The sequence below is a fragment of the Pseudophryne corroboree genome, chromosome 6 (assembly GCF_028390025.1).
Source record: "Pseudophryne corroboree isolate aPseCor3 chromosome 6, aPseCor3.hap2, whole genome shotgun sequence".
Classification (NCBI taxonomy): domain Eukaryota; kingdom Metazoa; phylum Chordata; class Amphibia; order Anura; family Myobatrachidae; genus Pseudophryne; species Pseudophryne corroboree.
The window spans coordinates 362,532,977-362,550,219 of record NC_086449.1 but is presented as its reverse complement, the minus strand read 5'-3'; the positions used below and the strand labels follow the sequence as shown (position 1 = coordinate 362,550,219).

The window sequence follows — 17,243 nt, the reverse complement described above, 5'->3', positions numbered from 1 at the left end:
AAAGGAAAGAAACATTTGAACTTACATCAAAAAATGCCCTTTCATCTACAGTCTTCGGAGCACCCAATGTTGGAGTACCTGCTGATATAGCCTCTACCTCTGCCAAGTCAATCTCCCCTTTACATTCAGTGTCTGTGTGGTTCTCATAATAACGCAGCTAACCAGGGAGTAAAAAAAAAAAGTGTAATGTGATAAAAAGACTGAAAAACGTAGTATAAAACAGACAGCATAAAATGGATATGACACATTAATCCAAAAGCATAAGAATGGAAGCGATAGAAATGAGAAGGAAAACATAACCAAGAAAAAACACATGACAAGGAGAAGTCTACTGTACACAGTAGTGGTGGGAACTAAATAACGCTGAAATGCAATAAGATTAGAAAGAAAACAACAAAAAGCAAACATCAACATGGTTATAGACTGGAGGTAAAAGGTTTTTTGTTATACAGTATATATTAGAATATGGAATTTATTTACTACCATTTGAAAGATAGCGTATTTAAACTTTCTACTTCCTCCAGTATAAGACAAACAATATAATACCCGCAATAAGAAAAGATATGATGCTGTATAACATGGGAGAACAATTTTCCCACATTGACTTGCATAATTAGTCCACAGGTCTACAAAGGATGGATCTCTAGCTTGCTGAGAATGACAAATGGAATTACCTCCACTATGAGCCCCATTTAACATTTTGCTAACTTGCGTGTAACCCTATACGGTGGGTTATGCTGTCCACATACTGTCCGAAAGCGAATGCAATAGGCCTGAAACTGCTACATGTGTGGTCTGAAAACACCTGTAAAGTCTGCTAATAATCATTTTGGGCATGATGGTAAAAAGGGTCAGATGGTGATGAAAGAAGACGTATTTGCTTGTGTGTGTGGCCATCTTCCGTCTACACTAACAGGCCCCTCACAGAGAAAAGGTTTGGCTGCTTTATCACAAGCTTGTGGCCAAGAGAACAGTGATCCTGTAAATGAAAACATGGGCTGAGGCAGCAGAATCAGCCAGGTGTAATACCTATTCATATTATTATAAATAAGATTTTACTTACCGATAAATCTATTTCTCGTAGTCCGTAGTGGATGCTGGGACTCCGTAAGGACCATGGGGAATAGCGGCTCCGCAGGAGACAGGGCACAAAATAAAAGCTTGAGATATCAGGTGGTGTGCACTGGCTCCTCCCCCTATGACCCTCCTCCAAGCTAGTTAGATTTTTGTGCCCGGCCGAGAAGGGTGCAAACTAGGTAGCTCTCCAGAGCTGCTTAGAATAAAAGTTTAGTTAGGTTTTTTTATTTTCAGTGAGTCCTGCTGGCAACAGGCTCACTGCATCGTGGGACTAAGGGGAGAAGAAGCGAACTCACCTGAGTGCAGAGTGGATTGGGCTTCTTAGGCTACTGGACGTTAGCTCCAGAGGGACGATCACAGGTTCAGCCTGGATGGGTCACCGGAGCCGCGCCGCCGTCCCCCTTACAGAGCCAGAAGAGACGAAGGTCCGGTGAAAGCGGCGGCAGAAGACATCCTGTCTTCAAGACTAAGGTAGCGCACAGCACCGCAGCTGTGCGCCATTGCTCTCAGCACACTTCACACTCCGGTCACTGAGGGTGCAGGGCGCTGGGGGGGAGCGCCCTGAGACGCAATATAACACACATATACCTTAGCTGGCAAAAGGAATACATCACATATAGCTCCAGGGCTATATGGATGTATTTTTTCCCCTGCCATTTTACACAAAAAAGCGGGAGTTAAGGACGTCGTGAAGGGGCGGGGCCTATCTCCTCAGCACACTGGCGCCATTATTCCCTCACAGCTCCGCTGGAAGGACGGCTCCCTGATTCTCCCCTGCAGTACTGCATCTGATTCAGGGTAAAAAAGAGAAGGGGGGGCATTTTGGCAGCAAATAACTAGATTAACAGCAGCTATAAGGGATTAACACTTATATAAGGTTATCCCTGTGTATATATATAGCGCTGGGTGTGTGCTGGCAGACTCTCCCTCTGTCTCTCCAAAGGGCTAAGTAGGGTCCTGTCCTCTATCAGAGCATTCCCGGTGTGTGTGCTGTGTGTCGGTACGCGTGTGTCGACATGTATGAGGAGGAAAATGAGGTGGAGGCGGAGCAGTTGCCTGTGTTAGTGATGTCACCCCCTAGGGAGTCGACACCTGACTGGATGATTGTGTTTAAGCAATTAAGTGATAATGTCAGCAATTTACAAAAAACTGTTGACGACATGAGAAAGCCGGCAAATCAATTAGTGCCTGTTCAGGCGTCTCAGACACCCTCAGGGGCCCTAAAACGGCCGCTACCTCAGTGGGTCGACACGGATCCAGATACAGATACTGAATCTAGTGTCGACGGTGACGAGACAAACGTAATGTCCAGTAGGGCCACACGTTACATGATCACGGCAATGAAAGAGGCATTGAACCTTTCTGACACTACAAATACCTCAAAGGCGGGTATTATGTGGGGTGTGAAAAAACTGCCAATAGTTTTTCCTGAGTCTGAGGAAATAAATGAGGTGTGTGATAAAGCGTGGGTTTCCCCCGATAAAAAACAGCTAATTTCTAATAAGTTATTAGCACTATACCCTTTCCCGCCAGAGGTTAGGGCACGGTGGGAAACACCCCCTAGGGTAGATAAGGCGCTCACACGTTTATCTAAACAAGTAGCGTTACCGTCCCCTGATACGGCCACCCTCAAAGAACCAGCTGATAGGAGGCTGGAAAATATCCTGAAAAGTATATACACACATACTGGTGTTATACTGCGACCAGCAATCGCATTAGCCTGGATGTGCAGTGCTGGCGTCGCATGGGCGGATTCCCTGACTGAGAATATTGATACCCTGGATAGGGACAATATTCTGTTAACTATAGAACATTTAAAGGATGCATTGCTATATATGCGTGATGCGCAGAGGGATATTTGTACCCTGGCATCAAGAGTAAGCGCAATGTCCATCTCTGCCAGAAGAGCATTATGGACCAGACAGTGGTCAGGGGACGCAGATTCCAAACGGCACATGGAAGTATTGCCGTATAAGGGGGAGGAGTTATTTGGGGCTGGTCTAACAGACCTGGTGGCCACGGCAACGGCTGGAAAATCCACCTTTTTACCCCAGGTTACTTCACATCAACAGAAAAAGACACAGTCTTTTCAAACTCAGTCCTTTCGTTCCCATAAGTACAAGCGAGCAAAAGGTCACTCTTTTCTGCCCAAGGGCAGAGGAAGAGGAAAAAGGCAGCACCATGCAGCCGCTTCCCAGGAGCAGAAGCCCTCCCCTGCTTCTGCCAAGTCTTCAGCATGACACTGGGGCTTTACAAGCAGACTCAGACACGGTGGGGGCCCGTCTCAAGAATTTCAACGCGCAGTGGGCTAACTCGCAAGTGGATCCCTGGATTCTACAGGTAGTATCACAGGGGTACAAACTGGAATTCGAGGCGTTTCCTCCTCATCGGTTCCTGAAGTCTGCTTTACCAAAGTCTCCCTCCGACAGGGAGGCAGTTCTGGAAGCCATTCACAAGCTGTACTCCCAGCAGGTGATAATCAAGGTACCCCTCTTACAACAGGGGAAGGGGTATTATTCCACACTATTTGTGGTACCGAAGCCGGACGGCTCGGTGAGACCAATATTAAATCTAAAATCTTTGAACACTTACATAAAAAGGTTCAAATTCAAGATGGAGTCACTCAGAGCGGTGATAGCGAACCTGGAGGAGGGGGACTATATGGTGTCGCTGGACATCAAGGATGCTTATCTCCACGTCCCAATATATCCTTCTCACCAAGGGTACCTCAGGTTTGTAGTACAAAACTGTCATTATCAGTTTCAGACGCTGCGGTTTGGATTGTCCACGGCGCCTCGGGTCTTTACCAAGGTAATGGCCGAAATGATGATTCTTCTACGAAGAAAAGGCATCTTAATTATCCCTTACTTGGACGATCTCCTGATAAGGGCAAGAACCAAGGAACAGTTAGAAGTCGGAGTGGCACTATCTCAGGTAGTGCTAAGTCAGCACGGATGGATTCTAAATATTCCAAAATCGCAGCTGATTCCAACGACACGTCTACTGTTCTTAGGAATGATTCTGGACACAGTCCAGAAGAAGGTGTTTCTCCCGGAGGAGAAGGCCAGGGAGTTATCCGAGCTAGTCAGGAACCTCCTAAAACCAGGACAGGTCTCAGTGCATCAGTGCACAAGGGTCCTGGGAAAAATGGTGGCTTCTTACGAAGCGATTCCATTCGGAAGATTCCATGCAAGAACTTTTCAGTGGGATCTTCTGGGAAAATGGTCCGGATCGCATCTTCAGATGCATCAACGGATAACCCTGTCGCCAAGGACAAGGGTGTCTCTCCTGTGGTGGCTTCAGAGGGCTCATCTACTAGAGGGCCGCAGATTTGGCATTCAGGATTGGATCCTGGTAACCACGGATGCCAGCCTGAGAGGCTGGGGAGCAGTCACACAGGGAAGGAATTTCCAGGGCTTGTGGTCAAGCATGGAAACATCTCTTCATATAAACATTCTAGAACTAAGGGCCATTTACAATGCCTTAATTCAAGCAAAACCTCTGCTTCAGGGTCAGGCGGTGTTGATCCAGTCGGACAACATCACGTCAGTCGCCCACATAAACAGACAGGGCGGCACGAGAAGCAGGAGGGCAATGGCAGAAACTGCAAGGATTCTTCGCTGGGCGGAAAATCATGTGATAGCACTGTCAGCAGTGTTCATTCCGGGAGTGGACAACTGGGAAGCAGACTTCCTCAGCAGACACGACCTTCACCCGGGAGAGTGGGGACTTCACCCAGAAGTCTTCCACCAAATTGTAAACCGTTGGGAAAGACCAAAGGTGGACATGATGGCGTCACGTCTAAACAAAAAACTGGACAGATATTGCGCCAGGTCAAGGGACCCTCAGGCAATAGCAGTGGACGCTCTGGTAACGCCGTGGGTGTACCAGTCAGTGTATGTATTCCCTCCTCTGCCCCTCATACCGAAAGTATTGAGAATCATAAGAAGGAGAGGAGTAAGAACTATACTCGTGGTTCCGGATTGGCCAAGAAGGTCTTGGTACCCGGAACTTCAAGAGATGCTCACGGACGAACCGTGGCCTCTACCTCTAAGACAGGACCTGCTACTGCAGGGGCCTTGTCTGTTCCAAGACTTACCGCGGCTGCGTTTGACGGCATGGCGGTTGAACGCCGGATCCTGAAGGACAAGGGCATTCCAGAAGAAGTCATCCCTACTCTGGTAAAAGCCAGAAAGGAAGTAACCGCAAAACATTATCACCGCATTTGGCGTAAATATGTTGCGTGGTGTGAGGCCAAGAAGGCCCCTACACAGGAATTTCAACTGGGTCGTTTCTTGCATTTCCTGCAAACAGGACTGTCTATGGGCCTAAAATTAGGGTCCATTAAGGTTCAAATTTCGGCCCTGTCGATATTCTTCCAGAAAGAACTGGCTTCAGTACCTGAAGTTCAGACATTTGTGAAAGGGGTGCTGCACATACAGCCTCCTTTTGTGCCTCCAGTGGCACCTTGGGATCTCAATGTTGTGTTGAGATTTCTAAAATCACACTGGTTTGAACCATTGTCTACGGTAGATTTAAAATATCTCACGTGGAAAGTGTCGATGCTGTTGGCCTTGGCTTCAGCTAGGCGTGTGTCAGAATTGGCGGCTTTATCATGTAAAAGCCCTTACCTAAATTTTCATTCTGACAGGGCGGAATTGAGGACTCGTCCTCAATTTCTACCTAAGGTGGTTTCTGCATTTCACATGAACCAACCTATTGTGGTACCTGCGGCTACTAGGGACTTAGAGGACTCTAAGTTGCTGGACGTTGTCAGGGCCTTGAAAATATATGTTTCCAGGACGGCTGGAGTCAGGAAAACTGACTCGCTGTTTATCCTGTATGCACCCAACAAGCTGGGTGCTCCTGCTTCAAAGCAGACGATTGCTCGTTGGATTTGTAGTACAATTCAGCTTGCACATTCCGTGGCAGGATTGCCACAGCCAAAATCAGTAAAAGCCCATTCCACAAGGAAAGTGGGCTCATCTTGGGCGGCTGCCCGAGGGGTCTCGGCTTTACAACTTTGCCGAGCAGCTACTTGGTCAGGGGCAAACACGTTTGCTAAATTCTACAAATTTGATACCCTGGCTGAGGAGGACCTGGAGTTCTCTCATTCGGTGCTGCAGAGTCATCCGCACTCTCCCGCCCGTTTGGGAGCTTTGGTATAATCCCCATGGTCCTTACGGAGTCCCAGCATCCACTTAGGACGTTAGAGAAAATAAGATTTTACTTACCGATAAATCTATTTCTCGTAGTCCGTAGTGGATGCTGGGCGCCCATCCCTAGTGCGGATTGTCTGCAATACTTGTATATAGTTATTGTTACAAAAGATTCGGGTTATTATTGTTGAGCCATCTTTTCAGAGGCTCCTTTAAATTTATCATACTGTTAACTGGGTTCAGATCACGAGTTGTACGGTGTGATTGGTGTGGCTGGTATGAGTCTTACCCGGGATTCAATATCCTTCCTTATTATGTACGCTCGTCCGGGCACAGTATCCTAACTGGCTTGGAGGAGGGTCATAGGGGGAGGAGCCAGTGCACACCACCTGATATCTCAAGCTTTTATTTTGTGCCCTGTCTCCTGCGGAGCCGCTATTCCCCATGGTCCTTACGGAGTCCCAGCATCCACTTAGGACGTTAGAGAAATTCTGTTACCTGATGTTTTGTCTTGTCCAACACAAACCAGCGTGGTTTCCAGGGTTTCATAAAAGCCCCTTTCTTATAGAGAATCCCCTCGTATGATCTAGAAAGACACAGGGAATGAGTTCTTAATACACTGATTGATAGAATGTTAGTGGAACAGTTTTGTGGTCTCCCACATCAACAGACCATGAAAATAGGGCAGATTTGTCTTATTCATGTGTACAGGTGGATCAATAGGAAAGCACCTGCCCAGGGTGAGACCCACTTCTTCACCAAACCCAGCTGTCCCTCATCCTAACCCCCCATTCCACGCTCACCGTCTCCCCCATCTGTGTCAGCCCTGTCTGCCCCTCCCCATTAGTATGTAAGCTCTCATGTGTAGGGCCCTCTTCCCTCATGTGATTATCCTTCTCTTACTTTAATAATCTCTGACTGCACCTAATCAGCAGTTTTCTGCCACCTGATACTTCAGTGTCGTCTGCTGATGTAGCTATGTTTATGTACCCTGTACTTGTCCTATATTGTTTTCAACTGTAAGTCACTCTTTTTCTGTTTTGATTATTTGTTTATATACTCTGTAATTGGGCGCTGCGGAACCCTTGTGGCACCATATAAAGGATAATAATAATAATAATAATAATACAAACTACAAAAACTGGTAATATTAATCATAATCATTCTCCTAAATTATCATCACAAATATTTGCAATCTGGTCAGCACTTGCATCTTTCTGTACCAGTTTGTAAGACCATACTGTACAGGTAGAACGAACCACAATAGTGTTCTGAAAACCTACAGCTAGTCACATATGATATAAGCAGTCAGTATAGAACATACAGGTGTGTACCGTTCCAGTCCCACGCCATGGATTTCATTAACATGTAAAAGCTGAAATTATTACAGAAAAAGTAGAATAGAAGTCTCTGTCATCTAATAAGTTTAGCTTATATTCAAGTATATTATCACTTGTTCAGGTCAGAAGAAATCTGTATTGGTAACCAACCATTTTAGTTGTAATACAAAATGATGCTCCCTTGCAATAGGTCTCTATGGCACAACTTTTTTTTATAAACTTGTTACAACAAATACCATTAGTCTTGGAGGCAAAAATAAGCAAAGATAGTATTGCATTATATAACCACCTTAGATTAGAACAAAATACAAAGTGATGAAGCCCCTTCTCTACCTTAACATACAACTCTAGTGGCAAGCTGCAGGCTTTCTCATGTTAGCTCCAGAAGCCTGATTCAGCTCACACAATATAGAGGTGCGACGGAATCAGCCTATTGTAATGGGCTGAAAGATGCAAACAGTTTAATCTAACCCTAAGGGTGTGTTTCAATTGTCCATGATGTGCCCATGGAACAGTTAGAAAGGCACTGTGGCAAAGGCGGTGTGCTCATTTGTTTTTTTTTTGGATCACCTACGAAGGACACCGAGCAAAGTTTCCTCACTGTAATAAGTGGTCATGGGAAGAGCTGGACAATGAGCAAGTGTTCCTTATTGTAATAAGCCGTAATGCACTGTACACAGCTGGACAATGAGCAAGTGTTCCTTATTGTAATAAGCCGTAATGCACTGTACACAGCTGGACAATGAGCAAGTGTTCTTTATTGTAATAAGCCGTAATGCACTGTACACAGCTGGACAATGAGCAAGTGTTCTTTATTGTAATAAGCCGTAATGCACTGTACACAGCTGGACAATGAGCAAGTGTTCCTTATTGTAATAAGCCGTAATGCACTGTACACAGCTGGACAATGAGCAAGTGTTCTTTATTGTAATAAGCCGTAATGCACTGTACACAGCTGGACAATGAGCAAGTGTTCTTTATTGTAATAAGCCGTAATGCACTGTACACAGCTGGACAATGAGCAAGTGTTCCTTATTGTAATAAGCCGCAATGCACTGTACACAGCTGGACAATGAGCAAGTGTTCCTTATTGTAATAATAAGAATTTACTCACCGGTAATTCTATTTCTCGTAGTCCGTAGTGGATGCTGGGGACTCCGTCAGGACCATGGGGAATAGCGGCTCCGCAGGAGACAGGGCACAAAATTTAAAAGTTTGACCACTAGGTGGTGTGTACTGGCTCCTCCCCCTATGACCCTCCTCCAAGCCTCAGTTAGGATACTGTGCCCGGACGAGCGTACACAATAAGGAAGGATTTTGAATCCCGGGTAAGACTCATACCAGCCACACCAATCACACCGTACAACTTGTGATCTGAACCCAGTTAACAGCATGATAACGCAGGAGCCTCTGAAAAGATGGCTCACAACAATAAACAACCCGATTTATTTGTAACAATAACTATGTACAAGTAGTGCAGACAATCCGCACTTGGGATGGGCGCCCAGCATCCACTACGGACTACGAGAAATAGAATTACCGGTGAGTAAATTCTTATTTTCTCTGACGTCCTAGTGGATGCTGGGGACTCCGTCAGGACCATGGGGATTATACCAAAGCTCCCAAACGGGCGGGAGAGTGCGGATGACTCTGCAGCACCGAATGAGAGAACTCCAGGTCCTCCTTAGCCAGGGTATCAAATTTGTAGAATTTTACAAACGTGTTTTCCCCTGACCACGTAGCTGCTCGGCAGAGTTGTAATGCCGAGACCCCTCGGGCAGCCGCCCAAGATGAGCCCACCTTCCTTGTGGAGTGGGCATTGACAGATTTAGGCTGTGGCAGGCCTGCCACAGAATGTGCCAGTTGAATTGTGCTACAAATCCAACAAGCAATAGTCTGCTTAGAAGCAGGAGCACCCAGCTTGTTGGGTGCATACAGTATAAACAGCGAGTCAGATTTTCTGACTCCAGCCGTCCTTGAAATATATATTTTCAATGCTCTGACAACGTCCAGCAACTTGGAATCCTCCAAATCGCTAGTAGCCGCAGGCACCACAATAGGCTGGTTCAGGTGAAACGCTGATACCACCTTAGGCAGAAAATGAGGACGCGTCCTCAATTCTGCCCTGTCCGAATGGAAAATCAGATATGGGCTTTTATACGATAAAGCCGCCAATTCCGACACTCTCCTGGCTGAAGCCAGGGCCAGTAGCATGGTTACTTTCCATGTAAGATATTTCAAATCTACCGATTTGAGTAACTCAAACCAATGGGATTTGAGAAAATCCAAAACTACATTGAGATCCCACGGTGCCACTGGGGGCACAACCGGGGGCTGTATATGTAGTACTCCTTTTACAAAAGTCTGGACTTCAGGAACTGAAGCCAATTCTTTCTGGAAGAAAATCGACAGGGCCGAAATTTGAACCTTAATGGACCCTAATTTGAGGCCCATAGATAATCCTGTTTGCAGGAAATGTAGGAATCGACCCAGTTGAAATTCCTCTGTCGGGGCCTTCCTGGCCTCACACCATGCAACATATTTTCTCCAAATGCGGTGATAATGTTGTGCAGTCACCTCCTTCATGGCTTTGACCAGGGTAGGGATGACCTCTTCCGGAATGCCTTTTTCCCTTAGGATCCGGCGTTCAACCGCCATGCCGTCAAACGCAGCCGCGGTAAGTCTTGGAATAGACACGGTCCCTGCTGAAGCAGATCCCTTCTTAGAGGTAGAGGCCACGGATCTTCCGTGAGCATCTCCCGAAGTTCCGGGTACCAAGTCCTACTTGGCCATTCCGGAGCCACTAGTATCGTTCTTACTCCCCTTTGCCGTATAATTCTCAGTACCTTGGGTATGAGAGGCAGAGGAGGAAACACATACACTGACTGGTACACCCATGGTGTTACCAGAGCGTCCACAGCTATTGCCTGAGGGTCTCTTGACCTGGCGCAATACCTGTCCAGTTTTTTGTTGAGGCGGGACGCCATCATGTCCACCATTGGTCTTTCCCAATGGACTACAATCATGTGGAAGACTTCTGGATGAAGTCCCCACTCTCCCGGGTGAAGATCGTGTCTGCTGAGGAAGTCTGCTTCCCAGTTGTCCACTCCCGGGATGAACACTGCTGACAGTGCTATCACATGATTTTCCGCCCAGCGAAGAATCCTTGCAGCCTCTGCCATTGCCCTCCTGCTTCTTGTGCCGCCCTGTCTGTTTACGTGGGCGACTGCCGTGATGTTGTCCGACTGGATCAACACCGGCTGACCCTGAAGCAGAGGGTTTGCCAGGCTTAGAGCATTGTAGATTGCTCTTAGTTCCAGTATATTTATGTGAAGAGACGTTTCCAGGCTTGACCACACGCCCTGGAAGTTTCTTCCTTGTGTGACCGCTCCCCAGCCTCTCAGGCTGGCATCCGTGGTCACTAGGACCCAGTTCTGTATGCCGAATCTGCGGCCCTCTAACAGATGAGCACTCTGCAACCACCATAGCAGAGAGACCCTTTTTTCCAGGACTCTTGTGCATTGATGCACAGACACTGTCCCTGGTTTTAGGAGGTTCCTGACGAGTTCGGATAACTCCCTGGCTTTCTCCTCCGGAAGAAATACCTTTTTCTGAACAGTGTCCAGAATCATCCCTAGGAACAGCAGACGTGTCGTCGGGATCAGTTGGGATTTTGGAAAATTCAGAATCCACCCGTGCTGTTGGAGCACTACTTGAGTTAGTGCTACTCCGACCTCCAGCTGTTCTCTGGATCTTGCCCTTATCAGGAGATCGTCCAAGTAAGGGATAATTAATACGCCTTCTCTTCGAAGAAGGATCATCATTTCGGCCATTACCTTGGTAAAGACCCTGGGTGCCGTGGACAATCCAAACAGCAGCGTCTGAAACTGATATTGACAGTTTTGTACCACAAACCTGAGGTACCCTTGGTGAGAAGGATATATTGGGACGTGGAGATAAGCATCCTTGATGTCCAGCGACACCATATAGTCCCCCTCCTCCAGGTTCGCTATCACCGCTCTGAGTGACTCCATCTTGAATTTGAACCTTTTTATGTAAGTGTTGGTCTTGGTGTGAAGGGCAAATTGGGACATGAAGGTAAGCATCCTTGATGTCCAAGGACACCATAAAATCCCCTTCTTCCAGATTCGCTATCACTGCTCTGAGTGACTCCATCTTGAACTTGAATTTTTGTATGTACAGGTTCAGAGATTTCAGATTTAGAATAGGTCTTACCGAGCCGTCCGGCTTCGGTACCACAAATAGCGTGGAGTAATACCCCTTTCCCTGTTGTAGAAGGGGTACCTTGATTATCACCTGCTGAGAATACAGCTTGTGAATGGCTTCCAATACCGTCGCCCTGTCTGAGGGAGACGTTGGCAAAGCAGATTTTAGGAACCGGCGAGGGGGAGACTTCTCGAATTCCAACCTGTAACCCTGAGATACTACCTGCAGGATCCAGGGGTCCACCTGCGAGTGAGCCCACTGTGCGCTGAAATTCTTGAGGCGACCCCCCACCGCCCCTGAGTCCGCTTGTAAGGTCCCAGCGTCATGCTGAGGCCTTTGCAGAAGCCGGGGAGGACTTCTGCTCCTGGGAAGGGGCTGCTTGCTGCAGTCTCTTACCCTTTCCTTTGCCTCGGGGCAAATATGAATGTCCTTTTGCTCGCTTGTTCTTATAGGAACGAAAGGACTGCGGCTGAAAAGACTGCGTCTTTTTCTGCTGGGAGGGGACTTGAGGTAAAAAGGTGGCCTTCCCGGCTGTTGCCGTGGCTACCAAATCCGATAGACCGACCCCAAATAATTCCTCCCCTTTATACGGCAATACTTCCATATGCCGTTTGGAATCCGCATCGCCTGACCACTGTCGTGTCCATAGACTTCTTCTGGCAGATATGGACATCGCACTTACTCTTGATGCCAGAGTGCAGATATCCCTCTGTGCATCTCGCATATAAAGGAATGCATCCTTTAATTGCTCTATAGTCAATAAAATACTGTCCCTATCCAGGGTATCAATATTTTCAGTCAGGGAATCCGACCAAGCCACCCCAGCACTGCACATCCAGGCTGAGGCGATTGCTGGTCGCAGTATAACACCAGTATGTGTGTATATACTTTTTAGAGTATTTTCCAGCCTCCTATCAGCTGGATCCTTGAGGGCGGCCGTATCAGGAGACGGTAACGCCACTTATTTGGATAAACGTGTGAGCGCCTTGTCCACCCTAGGGGGTGTTTCCCAGCGCGCCCTAACCTCTGGCGGGAAAGGGTATAACGCCAATAACTTCTTTGAAATTAGCAGTTTTTTATCAGGGGTAACCCACGCTTCATCACACACGTCATTCAATTCCTCTGATTCAGGAAAAAATAAGAATTTACTTACCGATAATTCTATTTCTCGGAGTCCGTAGTGGATGCTGGGGTTCCTGAAAGGACCATGGGGGAATAGCGGCTCCGCAGGAGACAGGGCACAAAAGTAAAGCTTTTACAGGTCAGGTGGTGTGTACTGGCTCCTCCCCCTATGACCCTCCTCCAGACTCCAGTTAGGTACTGTGCCCGGACGAGCGTACACAATAAGGGAGGATTTTGAATCCCGGGTAAGACTCATACCAGCCACACCAATCACACCGTACAACTTGTGATCTAAACCCAGTTAACAGTATGATAACAGAGGAGCCTCTGAAAGATGGCTTCCTAACAATAACCCGAATTAGTTAACAATAACTATGTACAAGTATTGCAGATAATCCGCACTTGGGATGGGCGCCCAGCATCCACTACGGACTCCGAGAAATAGAATTATCGGTAAGTAAATTCTTATTTTCTCTATCGTCCTAAGTGGATGCTGGGGTTCCTGAAAGGACCATGGGGATTATACCAAAGCTCCCAAACGGGCGGGAGAGTGCGGATGACTCTGCAGCACCGAATGAGAGAACTCCAGGTCCTCCTTTGCCAGGGTATCAAATTTGTAAAAATTTACAAACGTGTTCTCCCCTGACCACGTAGCTGCTCGGCAGAGTTGTAATGCCGAGACCCCTCGGGCAGCCGCCCAAGATGAGCCCACCTTCCTTGCGGAATGGGCCTTAACAGATTTAGGCTGTGGCAGGCCTGCCACAGAATGTACAAGTTGAATTTTGTTACAAATCCAACGAGCAATCGACTGCTTAGAAGCAGGTGCACCCAACTTGTTGGGTGCATACAGTATAAACAGCGAGTCAGATTTTCTGACTCCAGCCGTCCTTTAAATGTATATTTTTAAGGCTCTGACAACGTCCAACAACTTGGAGTCCTTCAAGTCGTCTGTAGCCGCAGGCACTACAATAGGCTGGTTCAGGTGAAACGCTGATACCACCTTAGGGAGAAAATGCGGACGCGTCCGCAGCTCTGCCCTATGTCGAATGGAAAATTAAATAAGGGCTTTTATAAAACAAAGCCGCCAGTTCAGATACTCTCCCGGCCGAAGCCAGGGCCAGTAACATAGTCACTTTCCATGTGAGATATTTCAAATCCACATTCTTTAGTGGTTCAAACCAATTGGATTTGAGGAAATCTAAAACTACATTTAGATCCCACGGTGCCACCTTAGGCACCACAGGAGGCTGTATATGCAGTACTCCTTTGATAAAAATCTGGACCTCAGGGACTGAGGCCAATTCTTTTTGGAAGAATATTGATAGGGCCGAAATTTGAACCTTAATAGATCCCAATTTGAGACCCATAGACAATCCTGATTGCAGGAAATGTAGGAAAACGACCCAGTTGAAATTCCTCCATCGGAGCACTCCGCTGCTCGCACCACGCAACATATTTTCGCCAAATACGGCGATAATGCTTCGCGGTGACTTCCTTCCTTGCCTTTATCAAGGTAGGAATGACTTCTTCTGGAATGCCTTTTCCTTTTAGGATCTGGCATTCAAACGCCATGCCGTCAAACGCAGCCGCGGTAATTCTTGAAAAAGACAAGTACCCTGCTGAAGCAGGTCCCTTCTCAGAAGTAGAGGCCACGGATCGTCCGTGACCATCTCTTGAAGTTCCGGGTACCAAGTCCTTCTTGGCTAATCCGGAGCCACTAGTCTTACTCCTCTTTGCCGTATAATCCTCAATACCTTTGGTATGAGAGGCAGAGGAGGAAACACATATACCGACTGGTACACCCAAGGTGTTACCAGCGCGTCCACAGCTATTGCCTGCGGATCTCTTGACCTGGCGCAATACCTGTCCAGTGTTTTGTTGAGGCGAGACGCCATCATGTCCACCATTGGTTTTACCCAACGGTTTAATAGCATGTGGAAAACTTCTGGATGAAGTCCCCACTCTCCCGGGTGAAGGTCGTGTCTGCTGAGGAAGTCTGCTTCCCAGTTGTCCACGCCCGGGATGAATACTGCTGACAGTGCTATCACGTGATTCTCCGCCCAGCGAAGGATCCTGGCAGCTTCTGCCATTGCCCTCCTGCTTCTTGTGCCGCCCTGTCTGTTTACATGGGCGACTGCCGTGATGTTGTCCGACTGGATCAACACCGGTCTTCCTTGAAGCAGAGGTTCCGCCTGGCTTAGAGCATTGTAGATTGCTCTTAGTTCCAGAATGCTTATGTGAAGAGACTTTTTCAGGCTCGACCACACTCCCTGGAAATTTCTTCCCTGTGTGACTGCTCCCCAGCCTCTCAGGCTGGCCTCCGTGGTCACCAGGATCCAATCCTGCATGCCGAATCTGCGGCCCTCCAATAGATGAGCCTCCTGCAACCACCACAGAAGGGATACCCTTGTCCTCGGCGACAGGGTTATCCGCAGGTGCATCTGAAGATGCGACCCTGACCATTTGTCCAACAGATCCCTTTGCATGGAATCTGCCGAAAGGGATTGCTTCGTAAGAAGCTACCATTTTTTCCCAGGACTCTTGTGCATTGATGTACAGACACCTTTCCTGGTTTTAGGAGGTTCCTGACCAGGTCAGATAACTCCTTGGCTTTTTCTTCGGGAAGAAAAACCTTTTTCTGAACTGTGTCCAGAATCATCCCCAGGAACAGCAGACGAGTTGTCGGCATTAATTGGGATTTTGGAATATTCAGAATCCATCCGTGCTGCTTTAGCACCTCTTGATGCTAAACCCATCTCTAGCTGTTCTCTGGACCTTGCCCTTATTAGGAGATCGTCCAAGTATGGGATAATTAATACGCCTTTTCTTCGAAGAAGAAATATTATCTCGGCCATTACCTTTGTAAAGACCCGAGGTGCCGTGGACAAACCAAACGGCAGCGTCTGAAACTGATAGTGACAGTTTTGTACAACGAACCTGAGGTACCCCTGGTGTGAGGGGTAATTGGAACGTGGAGATACGCATCCTTGATGTCCAAGGATACCATAAAGTCCCCTTCTTCCAGGTTCGCTATCACTGCTCTGAGTGACTCCATCTTGAACTTGGACTTCTTTATGTACAGGTTCAAGGACTTCAGATTTAGAATAGGCCTTACCGAGCCATCCGGCTTCGGTACCACAAAAAAAGTGGAATAATACCCCTTCCCTTGTTGTAGAAGAGGTACCTTGACTATCACCTGCTGAGAATACAGCTTGTGAATGGCTTCCAAAACCGTCTCCCTTTCTGAGGGGGACGTTGGTAAAGCAGACTTCAGGAAACGGCGAGGTGGCTCTGTCTCTAATTTCAACCTGTACCCCTGAGATATTATCTGCAGGATCCAGGGATTTACCTGCGAGTGAGCCCACTGCGCGCTGTAATTCTTGAGACGACCGCCTACCGCCCCCGAGTCCGCTTGCGAAGCCCCAGCGTCATGCTGAGGCTTTTGTAGAAGCCGGGGAGGGCTTCTGTTCCTGGGAAGGAGCTGCCTGTTGCTGTCTCTTCCCTCGTCCTCTGCCTCGTGGCAGATATGAATAGCCCTTTGCTCTCTTATTTTTAAAGGAACGAAAGGGCTGCGTTGAAAGGTCGGTGCCTTTTTCAGTTGGGGAGTGACTTGAGGTAGAAAGGTGGATTTCCCGGCCGTAGCCGTGGCCACCAAATCCGATAGACCGACCCCAAATAACTCCTCTACGCATCGCCTGTCCACTGTCGTGTCCATAAAGCTCTTCTGGCCGAAATGGACATAGCACTTACCCGTGATGCCAGTGTGCAGATATCTCTCTGTGCATCACGCATATAAAGAAATGCATCCTTTATTTGTTCTAACGACAGTAAAATATTGTCCCTGTCCAGGGTATCAATATTTTCGATCAGGGACTCTGACCAAACTACCCCAGCACTGCACATCCAGGCAGTCGCAATAGCTGGTCGTAGTATAACACCTGCATGTGTGTATATACCTTTTTGGATATTTTCCATCCTCCTATCTGATGGATCTTTAAGTGCGGCCGTCTCAGGAGAGGGTAACGCCACTTGTTTTGATAAGCGTGTTAGCGCTTTGTCCACCCTAGGAGGTGTTTCCCAGCGCTCCCTAACCTCTGGCGGGAAAGGGTATAAAGCCAATAACTTCTTTGAAATTAGCAGTTTTTTATCGGGGCACCCCACGCTTCATCACACACGTCATTTAATTCTTCTGATTCGGTAAAAACTACTGGTAGTTTTTTCACACCCCACATAATACCCTGTTTAGTGGTACCTGTAGTATCAGCTAAATGTAACATCTCCTTTATTGCCAAAATCATATAACGTGTGGCCCTTTTGG

At 47.4% G+C, this 17,243-nt stretch overlaps 1 protein-coding gene across 8 annotated transcripts in view; it reads right to left on the bottom strand.

Annotated features, from left to right (window-relative positions):
* SBF1 (SET binding factor 1) overlaps positions 1-17,243 on the bottom strand; it is a 421,239-nt gene that overhangs the window by 2,446 nt on the left and 401,550 nt on the right. For all 8 annotated transcript variants that reach the window (XM_063926659.1, XM_063926653.1, XM_063926655.1 and 5 more), the window contains 2 exons: positions 6,735-6,822; positions 26-157 (listed from right to left, as the gene is read on the bottom strand). In XM_063926659.1, the coding sequence (XP_063782729.1) occupies positions 26-157; positions 6,735-6,822 (220 nt within the window). The remainder of the gene's footprint in view (positions 1-25; positions 158-6,734; positions 6,823-17,243) is intronic.